The sequence below is a fragment of the Carcharhinus amblyrhynchos genome, chromosome 20, assembly GCF_965287045.1.
Source record: "Carcharhinus amblyrhynchos chromosome 20, sCarAmb.v2.hapA, whole genome shotgun sequence".
Lineage (NCBI taxonomy): Eukaryota > Metazoa > Chordata > Chondrichthyes > Carcharhiniformes > Carcharhinidae > Carcharhinus > Carcharhinus amblyrhynchos.
The window spans coordinates 24099275-24121382 of NC_137343.1; the positions used below are offsets into that span (position 1 = coordinate 24099275).

A 22108-nucleotide genomic window follows, 5' to 3' on the forward strand; every position below is an offset into this window, starting at 1 on the left:
GTTCTGCTGTTTGAGGATATATCTTTGAGAATCTACTGCGAGAGTCAAAAGACAAGTGTCTGTCTGGATCTCTGACCAGAGGGGGTTACGAGACTGGAAATATAGCATCTGTGTAAGCAAATCTGCTTTTAGTGCTAACTGGTTTTGAAGGAGGGATTTATGTCTATGAAGATACAAGAATTATACTTTAAGAATTGGTAAAAGTTATGCTAATTCTTTTGGTTATATTCTAATTGTTCTTAAAAGTTTGTTTGATAGTGGGTCAACTAAATCATACCTGCAGCAAAGCACCTTATGCTTGCCCTAATGCTAAAATCAAAGGGACAAGTTAGATCCTAACTTCATAATATAACTTGGAGTTTCTGATTTGGTCCCTAATGGAAGGAGGCACATTAAATTGACTTTTTTAAATAAATTCATTCATGGTTGTTGCTGGCTGACCACCAATTTTTGTTCATCCCTAATTGCCCTTGAACTCATTTCAGGAGGGCAGTTGAGAGTCAACCACTTTGTTGTGGATCTGGAATCACATGTAGACCAGACCAGGTAAGGCAGCAGATTTCTTTCTCTAAAGAACATTAGTGAACCAAATGGGTTTTTCCAACAATTGACAATTGAGTCGATGGGCCTCTTTCTGCACTGTAGGGGCTTATGACTATGACCATGAAACCATTGTCTCATCAGTAGATTCTTAATTCCAGATTTTTGTGTTATCGAATTCAAATTCCACCATCTACCATAACAGGATTTGAACCCGGCTTCCCATAACATTAGCTGAGTTTCTGGATTAATAGCCCGGCGATAAAACTACTAAGCTACCATATTCCCTTGGTCTTTATGTGCAGCAATTCCTATATTTCTAAAAAAAAAATGCAGACACCATCGCACAGAAGCTAACTGTGTTCTTCAGCATCAGACACCACTTCCGCTGGAGAGAGTGAAGCAATTAATGAGAACAAAGTGAGAATCTTGTGTGTTAAATAATGTTTATTTTTATTCCTGTTTTTGGAGACCCACGATAAAAACTGTGAATAGCAATGTACATATAATAATTTAACGCTGTGCAAAAATACACAAATTCCATAATCTAATTTCTGACAAAAGTCATCACATTTAAAGGCATGCCTAGCCATCACGCGCTTAATTTGAAAATTCTCCGCAAAAAGCACAGCCGATGCTTTTAGAAAACCGGTATATAAATAAAAATCTGGCAAACATCATTTGGCAGTATATTATTCCACATGGTTCGCTTACTGGCACTGACGGGGACTCAAGTTCAGCCAAAAAAAGACCACTTTATAGAATAAATACGAGTCAATTTACAGTCACAGGCTGCCCAATATTTAAAAAACTTCACATTAATAAGATTGTTCAGGTATGCTTACAATAGCAAAGTTAAGGCAGTGCTGAATACACGGGCCATTCCACCACCTCAGCATGTGTTCCGATAACATGTATGTACATATAGACAGAATCTTCACCTACATGATCACAGTATCATTGTGGTAAAATACATTGACTGCAATTAGAGATATATTATCTCGGACATCATGCACCAATATTTTGTTGTAAAACACTGCAATACAACAATATAATCCTGGGCGCACTAACATCTTCGCATTTAAATCACTTCAGCTCAGCTTTTAAGTGCAGTGTACGAATTGAAGCTAAAGCAATATCTGCATCACAACAATGAAAGGCTTTGGTGCAAAGCTGGTATCAGTGAAATGGCAGTGGCTACTAGTGCGACCTTCTCACTCACAATAGATCCTCCTCTCCCCCACTTCTACCCCCGCTCCTTCCCCATCCAACCTTTACACTGACAACAGATTTAAGTCTGCAACTCACATAAGCACTGTTACAAAGGAAGAAACACTGGTGAATGCTGGCCCCCAGCATTCAGCCCGAAGGCTTTACAGGTTTGAGTTAAAAATAAACGTGCAAAAAAATACACCAGTCACTAAATCATTTATAAACCAGAGGTTTAATCTGTATCAGTTAAGTCTCAGCTAAAGCTAAATCTCAGGTCCTGCCAGTGACAATTCCCCTCAGATTTATTTTTAAACGTCGACAGAGATTTGAGATTTATCAATTTCTGCTCTGAAAAAATATCCCACTCGCAGCAAATTCCGCTGATCGCACACCATTTGCAGCAGCTCTCATTTCATGAGATGACTCTTTCGGAGTTTAATAACCTGCTCTTGCCACTGAGTAGTTTTTAAGGCCAGAATAATGCTGCTAACACTCTTTAGAGGTGTTGCAAATTAGCGTCTGACTCCAAGCTCTTTCTTCCAATTAGCAGTAAGGCTGGATTTACTGCACTACAGAGGGTAAGACATGGAAATTTAAATTCATCGGATGCTGCAAATGCAGTCAGTTCAATTTCAAAGCAAGTGAGGCACCGCGGGAGCATCTGACTCACCCTGCCAATAGTGCCAGACTGAGACACACTGAGGCTGGTACAATACCATCCATCTTTCTTATTGCTGACCCAACGAAAACATACATAAATATTGGCCTGACTCTGCAATGGAAGGCGCGCCAATGGCTCCTGGCGTCATTTTCGAACTTAAAGGCATTTCTCTATCCACGAAGCTAGCGGAGGGTATCATTGTTCAAACTTCCTATGCTGTGCAGGGCAGTTCATTAAATACAGTGCGACTTTAATCTGGTGGCACAAAACATATCGGAAATAAATGCAAAAAGCTGATCGTTTAGCTTGGGTGCAAATCTCCACAGCATGCCATCCAATACATTACATGTTTTGACCATACCGCTGAAGCAAAGGACATTTTTATACCCCAATTTTCTTTTTACAAAAGAGCTTCTTCCATAACAATGTTAGTAATTTGAAGAGGACAACAAATTGATGCGTTGTAACTCAACTTTATGCCTGGGACAAAGTGGGGCCCGCTTAAAAAAAATATGAACAGCTGCCAAACAACCTATCCTGTGGCATTATCAGCTTTAGTAGAGGGACATTGGAAGTAGCCAACAGGCATACACAAAACCACGCGAGTTACTTTTGGTCTAATTCTAATGGGTGTTTGTATTTTTATATATAATAAATACATCAGTGTTCCCAATTACAGTAAGGTAGGGAGAGTCCAGACATAGGCGTCATCGTTTGAGGTTAGAAGGTGAGGAGAAATTTTTTCACCCCCCAGAGGTTGGTGCATTTGTGGAATGCACTACCACAGAACGTGGTTGAGGCCAAAATATTGTCCGATTTTAAGAAAGAATTGGATATAGGGATTAAGGGATATTTGGGGGGGGGGGGGGGGGGGTCAGGGTATTGAATTTGATGATCAGCCATGTTCATAATGAATGGTGGAGCAGGCTCGAATGGCCTACTCTTGTTTCTATGTGGCGAAATGCAAGTACTTTAGGTGGATACCCCATCAAAAATGAAGTTTCTAGCTCATCAGCCCATCTATATCTGGAAACATATCAAATGTAGAGGGATTTGCACGCAAGCTGATCTGTAAGATATGCACATTTGGCGACAGGATCTTTCAAATAAAATTCAAAACAAAATTTAAAAGCTTCTGACACATCTTAGTTGTACAACCTTTCCTTCAAACCTAGCGGAAAATGTTATTTAACTGAGGAGCTGCAGAAACAAAAGGAGACACGCATTAAAGATTTTAAAAAGAATCTAGCCTGGACACCTTATTACTCAATAACGCACCTGTAGCAATATGAAATTGGCCAGCTTGATTTATCTGATGGAATAGTAATTAACTCCAAAAGAGCCTGCACCACCACACTGCATGTTGCAACCAGTGTATTCTTACCAAAAGGGTTTTCATCTTGAAGCAGCACAATTTGATTAATTTGTTAACAGTCTGCCAGAAAGCTGAAATATCGATCGAAAGCATGAAAGTCCCTTACAATATAATACCATGCCATTCACTTCGCGATGTTTACGGCCGCCATAAGTCACTTAAGTGCATGACTAAAATCCAGTAACATACCCTCCTGCCAAGAAAAGCAAAGTTTTACAGCTCAGACTGGAACAACTTTGGCCAGTAACAAAATAATGCTGCAACGGGCTGTGGTTCCTCTGAGCTAGTTTTCAGCAGCACAGTGAGGTATTGGCAAGCTAACATACACGTACATCTGTGGAACAGGGGCCGAAGTACAGGCACAAAGAGGGTTCCCAACATCTGGTTGCGATCTATAATTTCACAGACATTTTTTGTTTTTTTTTTGGTTTCCTGTTGTCCGATTGTAAATTAGCAAAGACAATGCTGAAACAACTTCTTAAATGGACAGAGAGGTTCTCAGGATATAGACACTATTACTGCATTATAAAGTATTTATGCTGGGTTCCCTAATATTAATAGCGGGCGAAATCCCTTTAAACAACAGAAGAATCAGCAACTTTCCTCCAAGGTTGCCTCAGATATATAATCCCTTTCTCTTTCATACATTTTGCTTGTGATAACAATGCAGCTCAGGAAAGGTAGTCCGACCCACGTTCTCATTCACTGCTATCTGCATGCTTGTGTTCAAGTTTGCCAACAGTTGAATTGTTTAATTCGCTTTTATTAAACCCACTGTACACCTCGACCTTGCCTGTGGCGCACTGCACACACAGCGCACAAACTCTTACGTTTCAGATGTCTCATCGCAGTGAACCAGTGTGACTCAGGGAACGAACATCTCGTTAGCTTGTTCCTCTTTCTCTCGGCGCTCAAATGCCTGGTGAGCACGTTCTAGATCCTGTATAACATCCAGAAGTCTGGCGGCTGCTGATATCCTCCGATCATGAAAAGGGTGACTTCTCTCGACTCCACCTGCGTGTGACAGTGTTTGAGTGGTTAATTGTGAGATCACTGCAATGTAATTCATTCTAATCAGGTCACGTTGAACACAACCCCTCAATTAAAGTTTTAGAGCTTATTTATTAGTGCCACAAGTAGGCTTATATGAAATTACTGTGAAAATCCCCGAGTCACCACACTTTGGCACCTGTTCAGGTAGTTCTTGTTGGCCAAACGAGCAAAACTAACTCAAATTAACTTAGGGACAAATTAGGAGGGGCAGCACCCCCAAAAAGGGGGGAGAACGGCCAGAACAGAAACCAAAGTCCAAAGGAAACTTAAAACATTAAATCAAAACGTGGTTGTAAGGGTCTATAACACACACACCAGCCCCTGCAGTGCCCAGCAGGCGCGGAAGGCGTCAACTGCCCCCGTGGACACTGCATGCTCCCTCTCCAGGGACACCTGGCCGCGGTAGAGGGGCAGCACCTGCTCAGGTAACACTGAGGGAGAATTTAGCATAGCCAACGTGCCTAACCAGCACTTCTTTCGGACTACGGAAGGAAACCAGAGCACCCGGAGTTAAACCCATGCAGACATGGAGAGAACGTGCAGACTCTGCACAGATAGTGACCCAAGCTGGGTCCCTGGTGCTGTGAAGCAGCAGTGTTAGTCACTCTGCTGCCCTTGTAAGATTTGGATCCAAGCAAGGTTATGGCAATATCAATGATAAATACTGCAACTAGACATTTGAAACTCAAATATTCCATGGTGTCAAATTCAAAGTTTTGATCACTGGAATTCAACTAAACTGCGTCCAACCTGAAATTGGCCCAGACTGAGAAGGCGTTGCCTTTTCTGTTTGTTTGTCTAGATTTTGAATGGGCTAAGTTAACATTGACTTGGCTACAGGGATAGAAGGCTCTATAGCCAAATTTGCAAATGACACAAAAATAGGCAGGACAGTAAGTTGCAATGTGGAAATAAGAACCTTACAAATAAATATAGATAGGTGAGGAGAGTGGGCCAAAATGTGGCAGATGGAGTTTAATGTGTCTAAGTGTGAGATCATGCATTTTGGTCAGAAAAATAGGAAGACGACTTATTGTCTAAATGGAGAGAGTGCAGAGGGAACTAGAACTAGAACATAGAACATTACAGTGCAGTACAGGCCCTTCGGCCCTCGATACTGCACCGACCAGTGGAACGAATCTAATAACCCTCTAACCTGAACTATTCCGATGTTATCCATTTGCCTATCCACTGACCATTTGAATGCCCTTAAAGTTGGCAAGTCCACAACTGCTGCAGGCAGGCCATTCCACGCCCTTACTACCCCTCTGAGTAAAGAACCTACCTCTGACATCTGTCCTATAATTATCACCCCTCAATTTAAAGCTATGTCCCCTCTGGGACTGGTGGCCTTGTCCATGAACCACTGAACACTAGCATGCAGGTACAACAGATAACAAAGAAAGTGACAGAAATAAATGTTGCATTTATAGCTAAGGGAATAGAATATAAAAGTAAGGCAGTATTGTTGCAACTATAGAAGGCATTGGTGAGACCGCACCTGGAGTATTGTGCACAGATTTGGTCCCCTTATTTGAGGAAAGATGTAGTGGTATTGGAGGCAGTTCAGAGGAAATTCAGAGGATTGATTCCAGAGGTGAGGGGTTTGTTGTATGAAGAGAGATTGAACAGTTTAGGCCTATACTCTCTGGAATTTAGAAGAATGAGGGGAGATTAAATTGAGTTAAAAAGATGATAAAAGGTATGAATAAAGTAGACGCGGAGCAGATGCTTCCTCTTGTGGGGCATTCTAGGACGAAAGGTCAAAGTCTTAGGATAAGGGGTAGCAAATTTAAAAGTGTTGAGGAGAAACTACTTCTCCCAAAGGGTTGTGAATCTGTGGAATTTGCTACCCCAAAGTGCGGTGGATGCTGGGATAGTGAGTAAATTTAAGGAAGAGTTAGACAGACTTTTAATTGGTAATGGGTTGAAAGGTTACGGGGAGAAATGGGGATGAAGTGCATATCAGCCGTGACTGAACGGCAGGGCGGACTCAATGGACCGAATGGCATAATTCTGGTCTTATATCTTATGAATTTATGAACTTGTAATTGAGACTATTTCTGTATGCCTCTTTTCAGAGGCATTTCCTGCAGAAATAGAGTTTTTGAAAGATGAATTGCTCTGGTCACTGTGTGCAGTGATTTTCTAAATGGTTCATAAAGAAATTCTTCATGATTTTGCCATACACAATGACCAAAGCATTTGTTTCCCACTGTTTATTTTCACATTCATTCTCCCAGTCCCCAGCCTCAAGGATAGCTCTAGGCCAGTTGATTAAAGTGCAGGACAGACAGGTCCCCGCCAGAATGAAGGATTGATATGACAGGATTCGGGAACCATAGATGACAAGGGAAGTTGGAAGCTTAGTCAAAAGGTAAAAGGAAGCATATGATAGGTTTAGGCATCTAAAAACCGATGAAGCCCTTGAGGAGTACAGCAAAGGTGGAAAGAACTTAAATGTGGGATTAGGAGGGGTAAAAGGAGCCATGAAATGTCATTAGCAAACAGGGTCATGGAGAAACCCAAGGTTTTTTATGCTTATATTAGGAGCAAGAGGGTAGCAAGAGAAAGATAGGCCCACTCAAGGACATTGGGAAGGAAGTTAAGCATGGAACACAGGAAGTGGGTGAAATCTTAAATGAGTGTACTTTGTCTTGATATTCACAAAGGAAAAGGACATGACGGATGGTGAAGTTAGGGATAAGAGTGTGAATGCTCTAGAGAAAGTCAATATATCAAAGGAGAAGTTGTTGAATATGCTAAATTGCACCAAGGTAGATGAATCCCCAGGGCCAGATGGGATAGAATCATAGAAACCTAACAGTACAGAAAGAGGCCATTCAGCCCATCGAGTCCGCACTGGCCACAATCACACCCAGATCCTACCCCCACATCCCTACATATTTTACCCAATAATCCCTCTAACCTACGCATCTCAAGACACTAAGGGGCAATTTTATCATGGCCAATCAACCTAACCCACACATCTTTGGATTGTGGGAGAAAACCAGAGCACCCGGAGGAAACCCACGCAGACTCGAGGAGAATGTGCAAATTCCACTAAGACAGTGACCCAAACCAGGAATTGAATCCAGGTCCCTGGAGCTATGAAGCAGCAGTGCTAACCACTGTGCTACCGTGCCACCTGGTATCCCAGGTTACCGCAGGAGGCAAGGAAAGAAATAGCTGGGGCTTAACAGATACCTTCACATCCTCTTTGACCACAGGTGAGGTTCCAGAGGACTGGAGAATAGCCAATGATGTTCCCTTGTTTAAGAAAGGAAGCAGAGATAATCCAGGCAATTATAAGCTAGTGAGCTTGACATCCGTGGTGGGGAAGCTTTTGGAAAAGATACTGAAGGACAGGATATGTGGACATTTGGAGGAAAATAGACTAGTTAATGGCAGGCACATGATTTTGTATCAGGAAGGTCATATCTCACCAAATTGATTGAGTTTTTTGAAGAGATGACAAAGAAAATTGATGAGTCAAAGGCTTTGGATGGAGTTTATATGGACTTTGGTAAGGCGTTTGACAAAATCCCACATGGCAGACAGATACAAAAACTAAAATCGCATAGTATTCAGGGTTGGCTGGCTAGATGGATACAGAAGTGGCTTGATTATAAAAGACAAAGTGTAGTGGTGGAAGGGTGTTTTTCAGAATGGAGATCTGTAGCTAGTGGTGTTTGACAGGGATCAGTATTGGGACCACTGTTGTTTGTAGTATATACAAATGATCTGAAGGAAAATGTGGATGGTCTGATTATTATGTTTGCGGATGACACGAAAATTGGCTGAGTTGCTGATAGTGCCAAGTATTATCAGAGCGTACAACAGGACATAGCTAGATTGGAGAGTTGTACAGCTGGAGTTTAATCCATACAAATGCGAGGTGATGCATTTTAGAGGATCAATTTTGCAGTTGAATAATACACAGTAGAACCCTTAGGAACACTAACATACAGAGGGCTCTGCCTGTGCAGATCCACAGTTCCCTAAAAGTGGCAACACAGATGGGCACGGTGATTAAGAAGGCACATGGCATGCTGTCTTCATCAGCTGTGGCATTGAGTACAGGAGTTGCAGCTATATAAAACCTTGGTTAGGCCACATTTGGAGTATTGCATGCAGTTCTGGTCACCATATTATCAGAAGGATGAGGAAGTTTTGGAGAGAGCGCAAGAAGGATGTTGCCTGGTTTCAAGGGTGTTTGCCAAGAGGAGAGTTTGAATAATCTAGGATTCTTTTCACCGAAAAGACCGAGGCTGAGGGGAAATCTAATAGAGGTCGACAAAATTATGAGAGGCATAGACAGGGTGGATCGATAGAGCTTTTTCCTAGGGTGGAAGTGTCAATTATAAGGGGGCGCAGGTTCAAGGTGAGAGGGGGAAAGTTTAAGGGGGTGTGTGGGGGTGGGAGTTTTCACACAGAGAATGGTGGGTGCCTGGAACGTGCTGCCAGAGGTGGTTGTGGAAGCAGGCACATTAGTAACATTTAAGAGGCATCTGGATGGGTAGATGAATAGGGAGGAAATAGAGGGATGCGGACTGAGTAAGGGCAGAAGATTTTTTTTAGTTAGGGCATCATGATTGGCACATGCATGAAGGGCCAAAGGGCCTGTACCTGTGCTGTACTTTTCTTTGTCTTCTTTATTTTCAGGCAGAAGGCATTCTATCAGAGAGTGTAGTTCAAGGATGGGGAGCCAGATCACTTTCTCTGGATAGACAATGCCTCATTATTTTTTGCCAGTAACTTCAGTCAGCAAAATATAAATGCAATCAGTGAAGAAAGGCAGAATTAACCAGGAGAAGGTTCTGGGTTTGAACCTAGTGCCATTTAATTGGATTTCAATCACTAACCTAAGAGTAAACTGGATTTTCAGCCTCTCATTGAACCTAACACGATCTCACTAGACAGCTATAAAATCTTGCACATAGTCACTGGTCTTATTCTAATAATGGCTTGACCATGTTCAATGGGATATATGTATATACACATACAAAGGTATATATGTACAATGGGATACATACAGAAGTATACCTAAACGCACACACACACACATATACATACATAAAATCATACAGTGCAGAAGGAGGCCATTTGGCCCCATAAGTCCGACCACAATCCTACCCTGGCCCTATCCCCATAACCCCATGCATTTACCCTAGCTAGTCCGCCTGACACTAAAGGGCAATGCAGCATGGCCAATCCATCTAACCTGCACATCTAAGGAAAGTCTGGGAACTAAATTGCAAGCACTTGTCTGATTTTGCGGTTCTGAGGACAGTTATAAAATATTCTTCAGGTTTATAATATCACCAGGACTCTCTAGAATTTATTTTCAGTGAAATATCAATGTGAAGGCTACTGGCAACAAATTCAGTTTTCAGTCAATAACACATTTGGAATATTTTAACTATATTTTACAGCAAGAACAGGACTCAAAGTGGTACAAAATTTATTCATCACAGTAATGTTTACTAAGACATTTGCTCTTCTCGACACTTCCGATGCATAGGAGATTTTTAATATTGAAAGGTAAGCTACCTTCTTCATTCCCATCAGTGTGCAACCTTCCTTCTTGCTCCATCACTGTGCCTGCATCTAAAGATTCAAGGTACTTCTTTCTAAAGAAAACAGAAGAAAGGAAGTAAAAGTTATGGAAGTCTGCTTCATACTATTCCATTCTATTCTGAATTTTTAAAATTATATTTGCAATTCGACACAGTATTTACAGCTGAGAATGCATGGGGTTGTGTGGATAGGGGCTGGGTGGGATTGTGGTCAGTGCAGACTCAAAGAACAAAGAACAAAGAACAACCCAGCACGGGAAACAGGCCCTTCGGCCCAACAAGCCCGCGCCGCCGCATCACCCTACACCTATTCTACCCTGTGTGTCTACGAATAGAACCCCTGACTTAGCCAGATTCAGGGGAGAATAGTGTCAATTTGGTAAAACCAATCAGCCTAAGAGCACATCTTTGGGGTGTGGGAGGAAACCGGAGCGCCCGGAGGAAACCCACGCATCCACAGGGAGAATGCACAAACTCCCACAGACACAGGCCCAAATCCATGTATCTGCACAGCTAGCAGTGCTAGTCACCGAGCTGTTGCGGCGCCCGTCTACCGGTCCAGGATCAAGCACACACACCGACACGAAGTACTAGGCCACTCCTGGAACCTCCAAGAGTAGCCCACGCACGACCCACCGTGTGCATGCCCCTCGTTTGACAACGAGGTGGACCTCCACCTGCGGAATAAAAGACAAAAACGTTAATCACAAGCCTGCCTTTCCAGTGTCTCCCGAGGTTCTAACCCTTATTTAATAACCCCTACCATAACCCTCCATCCTCGTTTCGCTCATGTGCTTATCTAACTGAACCTTAAACGAGTCCAACGTTCCCGCCTCCACCACCCTACTCGGTAGCGCGTTCCATACCCCCACAACTCTCTGCGTAAAGAACCTTCCTCTCATATCCAAATTATATCTCTCCCCCCTCACCCTTAAATCATGTCCTCTTGTATTTGTAACCAATCTAGGGAGCAGTCTCTCACTATTGACTCTGTCTATTCCCTTCAGTATCTTATATACCTCTATCATGTCCCCCCTCAATCTCCGTCTTTCCAAGGAGAACAGTCCCAGTTTCTCCAACCTTTCCTCGTAACCCAGCCCCTCCATGCCAGGCAACATCCTGGTAAACCTCCTCTGCACCCTTTCCAGAACCTCCACATCCTTCCGGTAGTAAGGTGACCAGAACTGGACGCAGTACTCCAAATGCGGTCTAACCAACGTTCTATACAACTGAAGCATTAGACGGCAGCTTTTAAACTCTATACCCCTTCCTATAAAGGCTAGCATTCCATAAGCCTTCCTGACAACATTCTCCACTTGTGTCGCAACCTTCATGGATTTGTGAACCTGCACTCCCAGGTCCCTCTGTGTTTCTATACTCCTAATTTGTCTACCTTTAATCACATAACTCCTCTCTACATTATTCCTTCCAAAATGCATCACCTCGCATTTGTCAGGATTAAATTCCATCTGCCACCTATCTGCCCAATGCACCAACCTATCTATATCCTGTTGTATCACCTCACAATCCACTTCGGTACCCACCAACCCTGCCATCTTGGTGTCATCAGCAAACTTGCTGATCACACCACCTACGCTCTCTTCCAAGTCATTTATGTAGACTACAAAGAGGAGAGGTCCCAGTACTGAGCCCTGCGGCACACCACTGGTCACTGGCCTCCAGCCGGACAAAGTCCCCTCCACAACTACCCTCTGTCTCCTATTACCCAGCCAGTTCTCAATCCACCTAGCTACCTGACCTCGTATCCCATGCGCCTTAACCTTTTCTACCAGCCTACCATGAGGGACTTTGTCAAACACCTTACTGAAATCCATATAGATGACATCAACGGCTCTCCCACCGTCAACCGTTTTTGTCACTCAATGGACCAAATGGCCTCCTTCTGCACTGTAGGGATTCTATGGTTATCAGGCTTCTAGTCCTGAATTAATCCCTACCCCCACCTCCAATAAGAAAGTCCATTCAGACTGGTGTGAGGCCAGACCACCATGAAACCTGACTGGTCTCCCAAGGAATGTACCTAGCAAACTGACCCCCCAGAAGAGGTCAGGTGAGTGCATCGCTTAGCCGAGGGACAGGGCCAGGGGTTCGTGCTTGGGGTCACTGATAGAAGAATGAGTTATGTTGGGCGGGGAGATTCCTCCTGAACTATTGTGCACAAGGGTGGCCTTTAAGTGGAGCGGCCCGCTCTATGCAAAACTAAGTTGTTGGTGGGGCGAGCTGACCAGCGTGACTGGGGACTGAGCCCTTGAGGTTTCTGAATCAAAATCTTGAACAATAGGGTGGAGACAGCTGCCATTGATGCCAATGGCTTCAATACCGCTTTGGCCGCCGGCTACTGACCATTACCAAATTTAGGGAAAATTCCATCATTCACTTCAATTTCACTTGAAATTATACCCAGCCGACAAGCAATATCGGTTTCATATCGTCAAATTAAGAATTGCTGCTGGTTTCTTGAATATTTGTTAATATTTTTGTTTTTTTTTCATTCATGGGAATCCCTGGAGTGGCTTGTTGGACCATTTCAAAGGGCAGTTAGGAGTCAACCACGCTGCTATGGGTCTAAAGTCACATTTGTGCCAGACTGGTACAGATAGCAGATATCCTGTTCTCAAGTGACCTGAGTTTTTAAAAAATGACAACCAATAGCTTGACAGTCACCATTGCTGACACTTCCTGAATTTTATTTAATTGGCTAGCACAGTGGTTGGCACTGCTGCCTCACAGTGCTAGGGACCCGGTCCGATTCCTTGCCTGGACAACTGTCTGTGTGGAGTTTTCACATTCTCCCTTTGTCTATGTGGGTTTCCTCCAGTGCTCCGATTTCCTCCAACAGTCTAAAAATGTGCGGGTTAGGCTGATTGGCCGTGCTAAATTGCTCCTTAGTGTTAGGCGGATGTCAACGGGATTAATAGAGTAAATATCTGGGCTTATGGGGATAGGGCCTGGGTGGAATTGTTGTCGGTACAGGCTCGATGGGCCGAATGGCCTCCTTCTGCACTGTAGGATTCTATGATTCTAACCGGCCTTTAATACAGAATTGAACTCACATCTCTGGATCATTAGTCCAGATCTCTGCATTACTGGGTCAGCAACATATCACCAGGAGGCCACCATACCTGCGTTATCATAAAATAAATCCACACTTTTAAGAGGCAGAGAACCCATTCCAACCTATTCAAAACCAACCCATTTGCACAGTTTAAATTGGCTCAAAATCTCCACACCTTATTGAAGCAAAGTCACCTTTCTACTGAGGAGGGGGAACAAGGACACTGCTACTTACAAATTTGGTCCTGATATTTTTAAGTGCAAACAACAAATTTCCAACATATGATTGTATTTTTTTACTCTGCAGTGATACATTTCATATATTAATGTGACGTATCATTTGCCGAACACACTATAGTGTTCTCCCAATTTTTATGAAGATGGTGCCTCTTTAAATTTAAATAATTTAATGGCCGTCAGTGAGTGATTCACCGAACAATTCTATTCTCATTTCCTAACACTTCTTTGTTGCTATTAAGACAAGGCTTTACACATTATTTTGTTGTCAATCATGCTTGTTTATTTACCATAGAGGTTTACAGCACGGAAACAGGCCCCGCGGCCCAACTTGTCCATGCCACCCAGTTTTTTCCTCTAAATTAGTCCCAGTTGCCTGCATTTGGCCCATATCCCTTTATACCCATCTTACCTATGTGACTGTCTAAATGCTTTTTTAAAGACAAATTTGTATCTGCCTCTACAGCTGCCTTTGGCAGCTCATTCCAGACACTCACCACCCTCTGAGTGAAAAAATTGCCCTTGTGAACCCTTTTGTATCTCTCCCATCTCACCTTAAACCTATACTATGGGGAATATAAAAGCAGAGGAAATTTACAACTAATACATTGAAATGGTCACAGATTACTTAAAATGCTAAATAGTTCAAAAGTTTAAGCCACTTTGAATGGCTGCTCAACATGCAATGACTGGTAATTCACTGGCCTCTAGTGGTACAATCTGTTGTTTCAATTTCCTTGGGTTTCTAGCTAAGTATTTTTAGCCTGAGCATCTCCTGAGTAATAAGCATGATTGACCAACTGATGATCCTTTGCTAATTGCTTCCTGTGTTCATTCGTTCTAACAATGTGGCCACAATGAGAGAAATCAACTCTGTTGATTACAACAGGAACTTTGTCTTGCAACAATAAGTAGATTATGAAAGCATAATCTAATATTGTTCAATACATCTTACAGTCCACCATAACAAAACACAGGAATGGTTCTACATTATGTTATGAGGACCAGTACCCCAAATGCAAACCTGAGGGTTTATTTGCTCATAGTTACTGTTGGTGCTGGGGAAGTGGGATAAGCACTGGGTAATCAGTGATAGAACCCGTAATACACCAAATGCACGACTGTAAGTGGAGTGTAACATTGAACTGGAAACAGGCAAGTTTCATTACAGTATGAAAATCAATGGCAATGCTCAGCAGATGAGCACACGCACACACACACACACACACGCACGCGTGCACACACACACATACACACGTACACACACACATACACACGTACACACACACATACACACGTGCATGCACACATACACACGTGCATGCACACACACACACGTACACATCTTCCACAGTTCTTCATTGGGCATGTGCTAGTGACAGACTGCATAAAGCAGGAATGGTGTCCTGTCCATTTAAAGGGAAACTCGGAATATCTGAGTTGTGGGATTTGATGCTGCAATGGGAGCTAAAATTTGTGATACGTGTGCTGGAATTCTCCTGCTCCATCTGCCATGGAATCGGATCAGGCGAGGACTGGGCCAGGCGAGGTCTGTTGACCTCGGATGGGAATTTTCCGGTCTCGGGTCAAGCAAGGCTGTAAAATCCCGTCTATCAATCGACTTCCTTCTCAGGTAAAACACTTCTTCTTAAAAAAAATGATTGATGCAAATATTTTAGCTGCAATTCTTTGGTTGCAGCACCTAGAATTTACCACATGGGCATTCCTGTTGGTTAATGTAAAGCATTAAACTTAAATTATTTAAATTTAAAGGGGCACCGCACTCACTCACCACACAGAGGGTGGTGAATGTCTGGAACAAGCTACCAGAGGAAGCAGTAGAGGCGGGTACAATCTTGTCTTTTAAAAAGTGTTTAGGCAGTTACATGGGTAAGATGGATATAGAGGGATATGGACCAAATGTTGTCCCATTGTTTAAGAAGGGGAACAGAGACTTCCCCGGGAATTATAGACCGGTGAGTCTTACTTCTGTTGTGGGTAAGGTTTTAGAAAAAATTATTAGGGATAGGATTTATAGTTATTTGGAGAGTAATGAATTGATTGGAGATAGTCAGCATGGTTTTGTGGCGGGTAGGTCGTGCCTTACTAACCTTATTGAGTTTTTTGAGAAAGTGACCAAAGAGGTGGATGGGGGTAAGGCAGTTGACGTGGTATATATGGACTTTAGTAAGGCGTTTGATAAGGTTCACCATGGAAGGCTTCTGCAGAAAATGCAGATGTATGGGATTGAGGGTGATTTAGGTAACTGGATCAGGAATTGGCTGGCGGATAGGAGACAGAGGGTGGTGGTTGATGGTAAGTATTCGTCATGGAGTTCAGTTACAAGTGGTGTGCCTCAGGGATCTGTTTTGGGGCCACTGCTGTTTGTAATTTTTATAAATGATCTGGATGAGGGTATAGTTGGGTGGATTAGTAAATTTGCTGATGACACCAAAGTCGGAGGTGTGGTAGATAGTGAGGAAGGGTGTCTTAGTTTACAGGGGGACTTGGACAAGTTGCAGAGCTGGGCCGAGAGGTGGAGGATGGAGTTTAATGTGGAAAAGTGTGAGGTAATTCACTTTGGCAGGAATAACAGATGTGTAGAGTATAGGGCTAATGGTAGGACTCTGAATAGTGTGGACGAACAGAGGGATCTAGGTGTATGTGTACATAGATCCCTGAAAGTTGGGAATCAAGTAGATAGGGTTGTTAGGAAGGCATACGGTGTCTTGGCGTTTATTGGTAGGGGGATTGAATTTAGGAGCCGCAGCGTCATGTTGCAACTGTACAAGACTCTGGTGCGGCCGCACTTGGAGTATTGTGTGCAGTTCTGGTCCCCACATTATAGGAAGGATGTGGAGGCTTTGGAGAGGGTGCAGAGGAGGTTTACCAGGATGTTGCCTGGTATGGAGGGGAGGTCCTATGAGGAGAGACTGAGGGATTTGAGGTTGTTTTCGTTAGATAGAAGGCGGCTAAGAGGGGACCTTATTGAAACATATAAGATGATTAGAGGTTTAGATAGGGTGGACAGTGATAGCCTTTTTCCTCGGATGGAGAAAGCTAGCACGAGGGGGCATAGCTTTAAATTAAGGGGTGGTAGTTATAGGACGGATGTCAGGGGTAGGTTCTTTACCCAGAGGGTGGTGAGGGATTGGAATGCCCTGTCTGCTGCAGTTGTAAATGCGCCTAGTTTGGGGGCATTTAAGAGATCCGTGGATAGGTTTATGGATGGAAAGGGTTTGGTTTAGGTTAGAGGGTCATTGCTTTTTAACTGGTCGGCGCAACATTGTGGGCCGAAGGGCCTGTTCTGCGCTGTAATGTTCTATGTTCTAAATGTGGGCAACTGGGACTAGCTTAGGGGTTAAAAAAAGGGCGGCGTGGACAAGTTGGGCCGAAGGGCCTATTTCCATGCTGTAAACCTCTATGACTCTAGAACTCTAAATGGAAAAAGAAAGGAGGGAAGCCAGGTGGGTGACCATGCACTGAATGGACTACTTGCACCTGATGTTACCCAAGCAGCCAGCATAATCAAGGACACGACGCACCCCGGACATTCCCTCTTCCACCTTCTTCCATCGGGAAAAAGATACAAAAGTCTGAGGTCACGTACCAATCGACTCAAGAACAGCTTCTTCCCTGCTGCCATCATGCTTTTGAATGAATGCACCTTGCATTAAGTAACACTACATTTGGCACCCTCTCCTTTCCTTCTCTATAAATGGTATGCTTTGTCTGTATAGCGCACAAGAAACAATACTTTTCACTGTATGTCAACACGTGTGACAAAAATAAATCAAATCAAATCATAAGCTGGGAGATGTACACCGACTGTCTGAGAAAAGCTGTCTGATTCGAGAGGCAATGGCACAGTCACATCATCTTCTGGAAGTGGTTCCCAATTAACCTCCACAGTAGAAGCAAGGTTCTCAGCGACTTTCAAGAATGCAACCCATAATTTTTATGCCTCTGTTTCCACAACAACATTAGTCAATCTCCTGTGTACTGAGACACCAGCTGTTGGCTCTGTGCAAATCATTTCACCTTTTATTCAAAATGCCAAATGGTGAACTTACCCACCTGCTGATTCTCACACAACAAGATTTCATTCACTCTTCAGGGTTTAGAAATCACAGACTGGCGTTTTTTGGTGGCAGAGGCGATTGGCCATTGGCCACCGGTGGGATCTTCCAGTCCCGCTGTTGTCCATGTCATTTTGCGTGATTGCCCATCCCACCATCGGGGAACCTGCCTTTGGTAGGACCGGAAGATCACATTGGTACAAAGGGCTGGAAAAACCAGCCCCACGTCTCTACTCTCACGAACAACGCCCCACTGAAGTGCAAAGTGTTCATGACCAGCTAAACAGACGGCACAAGTTGAAGTTCAATCCATAGGCATTGGATCCATGGTGCCAAGATTATTCAAGACATTAATCAAAATGTTGCTTTCTGGAAACTACCACCCTGAACACATTCAAGACAGCCTTCAGTAGCATAGGAGGATAGTTCCAACAAGATCCATGCAGCCACTGAAATCATCACCAAGCAATACTTTAGAGGTTTGGAGAGACCTGGAGGCTGCTGAGAGAGACAGGGCGTTCCTGTAAAAATCAAACTGTTTTATTAATGTCTGTCAGGGAAGGGAACCAGCCATCCATCTACCTGCTCTGACCTACGCAAAGCCCCAATCTCCAAACGCATTGTTGAAAGACACTCAGCTGTAAGACTAGAAATAGATTCACCATCCTCCCAGGGAAATCGATTAGTCCAGTCAGTATTACCTACATCCAGAGAATAAATAACTTAAAAACAAAAGATTGGCAAGTCACTCAGCTTCAAGAGGGATTGAAGCCACTCAGGTGTAGTGTAAGAGTCTGGCACATGCAGGGTTAATGTGGGATTGAGTACAGTACTGCCCATAGAGTGATGTAAGAAGGCACGTCGTCCAGGCACAGGGTTTCGTTCAGCAGAGACAGGTTAAGACCAAAACATGAAGATAGCTCCTGTATCCTTTACTGCACAGATGTAAATAGTTCTACTTGTGAATAGTGACTTACAATTAACCTACTGAAGTTTGAGTTAGTAGAGTCACAAGCAGGCTTACATTAACACTGCAATGAAGTTACTGTGAAAAACCCCTAGTTGCCACACTCCAGCACCAATTTGGGTACACCGAGGGAGAATTTAGCATGGCAAATCCACCTAATCAGTATGTCTTTCAGACTGTGGGAGGAAATCAGAGCACCTCCACGCAGACACGGGGAGGGCATACAAACTCCACACAAATAGTGATCCATGTTGGGAAAACCTGGGTCCCTGGCGCTGTGAGGCAGCAGTCCACAGTGCTGCCCTATGAAGACTTCTTTAAGAAGTCATAAACTTCTTTAAGACTTTTTAAAGAGAAGTAACCGACGTGCTGTAACCAACCTCCAACCCTAAGCATTCAAAGAATGGGGCATGCTGGCTGGATGATCCCAAAAGAGGGATAAAAATACATACTGAGAAGGAGAAGAAAGCAATTTTTTTTAAAGGATGTCACATGTCTGATCCACTGCTTTCTGTGGCCATCTAGTGGCCACTTGCTTTGACTAATTTCCGAGTGTAAAGTCAAAATCTGGTAATCAAGCTAGTGTCTGCATTAATCTATACTGAGTGTCATTCTTACCAGAGTAACATACATCATGAAATATCAATTCACACTTTAGCACAAAGGCCTATGCTGCTGAAATTACAGTAGAAAGAATTGAACATTCTCTACATACTGTCTCCATGTTGGAGCATTAGGATGGTGCTGATAGGTTACATTGCAATGGATTGGGGCAATGGTAAGCACTTTGCGTTACTCACTTCAGCTTTTCTCTGCCTTGCAAGAGCTGCTTGTAAACAGTCTGTGTCTCAACATCGGGGTCGAGGGGGTCACTCCAGTCACCAAGAGTTACAGCGGAATGCGTGCGACTGCATCCCCGAACTGTTAAACAAATGGAAAGTAAGCAATACAGAAGGATTACCAAATATTGTAGCCACTGTGTTTATGGCATGTGTTTAGCCCTGTGGGAAATATGGACAGCTGTTTCTCATTGGAAAGTTGTTTAGATGTTTAATTCAGACATAAAATGTGTCAAAATGTCATCGGAGACTGTGGTCAAATCTGGAGAGTGCTACCAATGTTTCTGGAATGGCATTAAGAACATTCTGCTTCAGTGTGGCTCCAAGCTTGAACAGTACAATTCTTCCATGTCATCGACACATACCAGGACCCGTATTCAGGCAGCTCGGGACCGCATATGTGCCAGATTTGGGGATGTTTTGGACGTTGGGTCTTTGGCCTTGCAGAACACATAAAATAAAATATATTAAAAAAAAATTTTTCTCATATTGCTATCTGGAGTATCAAATTAGAATGTAATAAATGTTTGGGTTGTCCTGGATTTTGGATTAAGGGGAGGCAATGGCCTAGTGGTATTGTCACTGGACTATTAATCCAGACACTCAACTAATGTTCAAATCCTACCACGCAGGTGTTGGAATTTGAATTCAATAAAAATATTGAATATATCTGGTATTAATAATCTAATGGCGACCATGAAACCATTATCGATTGTCAGAAAAACCCATCTAGTTCACTATAATGTCCTTTAGGGAAGGAAATCTGCTGTCCTTACCTGGTCTGGCCTACATGTGACTCCAGACCCACAGCAATGTGGTTGATGCTCAACTGCCCTCAGGTAATCAGTGATGGGTAATAAATGCTGGTCAGTCAGCAATGCCGATATCCCATGAATTAAAAAAAACACACACGTAGCACAGGCTGAACATGTGAGTAACTGCTGGAAAATTCATGCCATTGACTAAATAAGCCTAGTGTGTTGAGGCTCTTAGGGAGGGGAAGAGAGAATGTGGAACTGGAAACTGAAGTGCAAATGTTATCCTTCTGAAATAGTGCTTCAATTAGAAAGTCACTCTTTTTAAAGTCAACTGATTGGAGGATAAGCTCACTAATGTCACTTTAGCAATTTTCAGATACAAATTACAATATAAACCAAGCTGCAAATAAAAGTAACCAACCTGAAGCCTTAACTGTGTCCACAGATGATGCTTGACCTGCTAGTCATTCTACCATTTTTAATTTATAAATTAAGTTATACCAAGGCATGGAACTTTCAATTAATCATTCTTATACATCTCATGTATACTTGCCACATTTCAAAAATTATTTTCAAGCAGTTTTGACACAAGAAACCCCACTCAGACATAAACATTAACCTGAGGTATGAATAGCCCATCTCAATTAAACCATATGGAGGTCTTGTGGCACAGTGTGGAGGTGCCAGTGTTGGACTAGGGTGGGCACAGTAAGAAGTCTCACAACACCAGGTTAAAATCCAACAGGTTTATTTGGAATCATCAGCTTTTGGAGTGCTGGTCTTTCATCAGGTGAGTGCAGCTCTCCAAAAGCTCGTGATTCCAAATAAACCTGTTGGACTCTAACCTGGTGTTGTGAGACTTCTTATTGTAGTACAGTGTTAGTGCCTCTGCCACTAGATCAGAAGCCCCAAGTTCGAGTCCAATGTCAGAACTTGTTGGCCACTGAAGAAGCGTTCACCATGATACAATGGGCTGATAATCAGCTCAGGAATCCTTCCCTCCACTAGTCCCCAAAGAGTAAAGAGCATCATAGGTGCCAAAATATCCTTTTTAAAAACAAAATAAACCATGCTATAATGGATTTGACTTTTGGACATTTCTACCAGGTCTTCTGTTTAGAATATAATCAACTTATCACTGAGGTGGCAAAAGTAACGCTGAGAATGCTACAACAAATATATACAATAGACAAATTAACACTTTCTACAAAAAACAAATGATTTGAATACAACTAAATTGTAAAAGTACTTCCATTCATAAATGTTACAGCTGAAATCTATATTACAAAATCCTCTATAAAATCAATGGGTAGAATTTTCCATTCCCGTCTGCTGCAGGAATCATACTGGGCGGGACAGAGAATTTGGTGGACCCTGGAAGCGAACTTCAGGTCTTGGGGCGCACGGTCAGAAAATCCCGTCCAATGTGTCTAGATGATCATCTTGGCCCACCGCCAAGATCAAGCACCCATTGTAGCAAAACTAAGGATTGGATCTCCTTGTTTGAATTCAGGGAGATATATATTGGAACATCCGGTATAAACATCCAAAAGGTAGCACGGTGGCACAGTGGTTAGCACTGCAGTGCCAAGGACCTGAGCTCAATTGGGTGACTAATTGTATAGAGTTTACACATTCTTCCTGCATCTGTGTGTGTTTCCTCCGGGTGCTCCGGTTACCCCCCACAGACCAAAGATATGCAGGTTAGGTGGACTGGCCATGCTAACTTGTCC

At 43.0% G+C, this 22108-nt stretch overlaps 1 protein-coding gene across 3 annotated transcripts in view; it reads right to left on the reverse strand.

Moving 5' to 3' along the window:
• Positions 1-1005: 1005 nt before the first annotated feature.
• Positions 1006-22108, reverse strand: part of rasal1a (RAS protein activator like 1a (GAP1 like)) — a 278029-nt gene continuing 256926 nt past the window's right edge. Inside the window, exons 20-23 of one of the 3 annotated variants that reach the window (XM_080208234.1) lie at positions 19579-19699; positions 10395-10474; positions 4619-4802; positions 1006-2668 (exon numbers count right to left, since the gene is read on the reverse strand). In XM_080208234.1, coding sequence (XP_080064360.1) covers positions 4654-4802; positions 10395-10474; positions 19579-19699 — 350 coding nt within the window. In that variant the 3' untranslated portion in view covers positions 1006-2668; positions 4619-4653. Of the gene's footprint in view, positions 2669-3353; positions 4803-10394; positions 10475-19578; positions 19700-22108 lie in introns of those variants that run through there. The other 2 variants (XM_080208233.1, XR_013889047.1) reach the window with 2 other exon arrangements.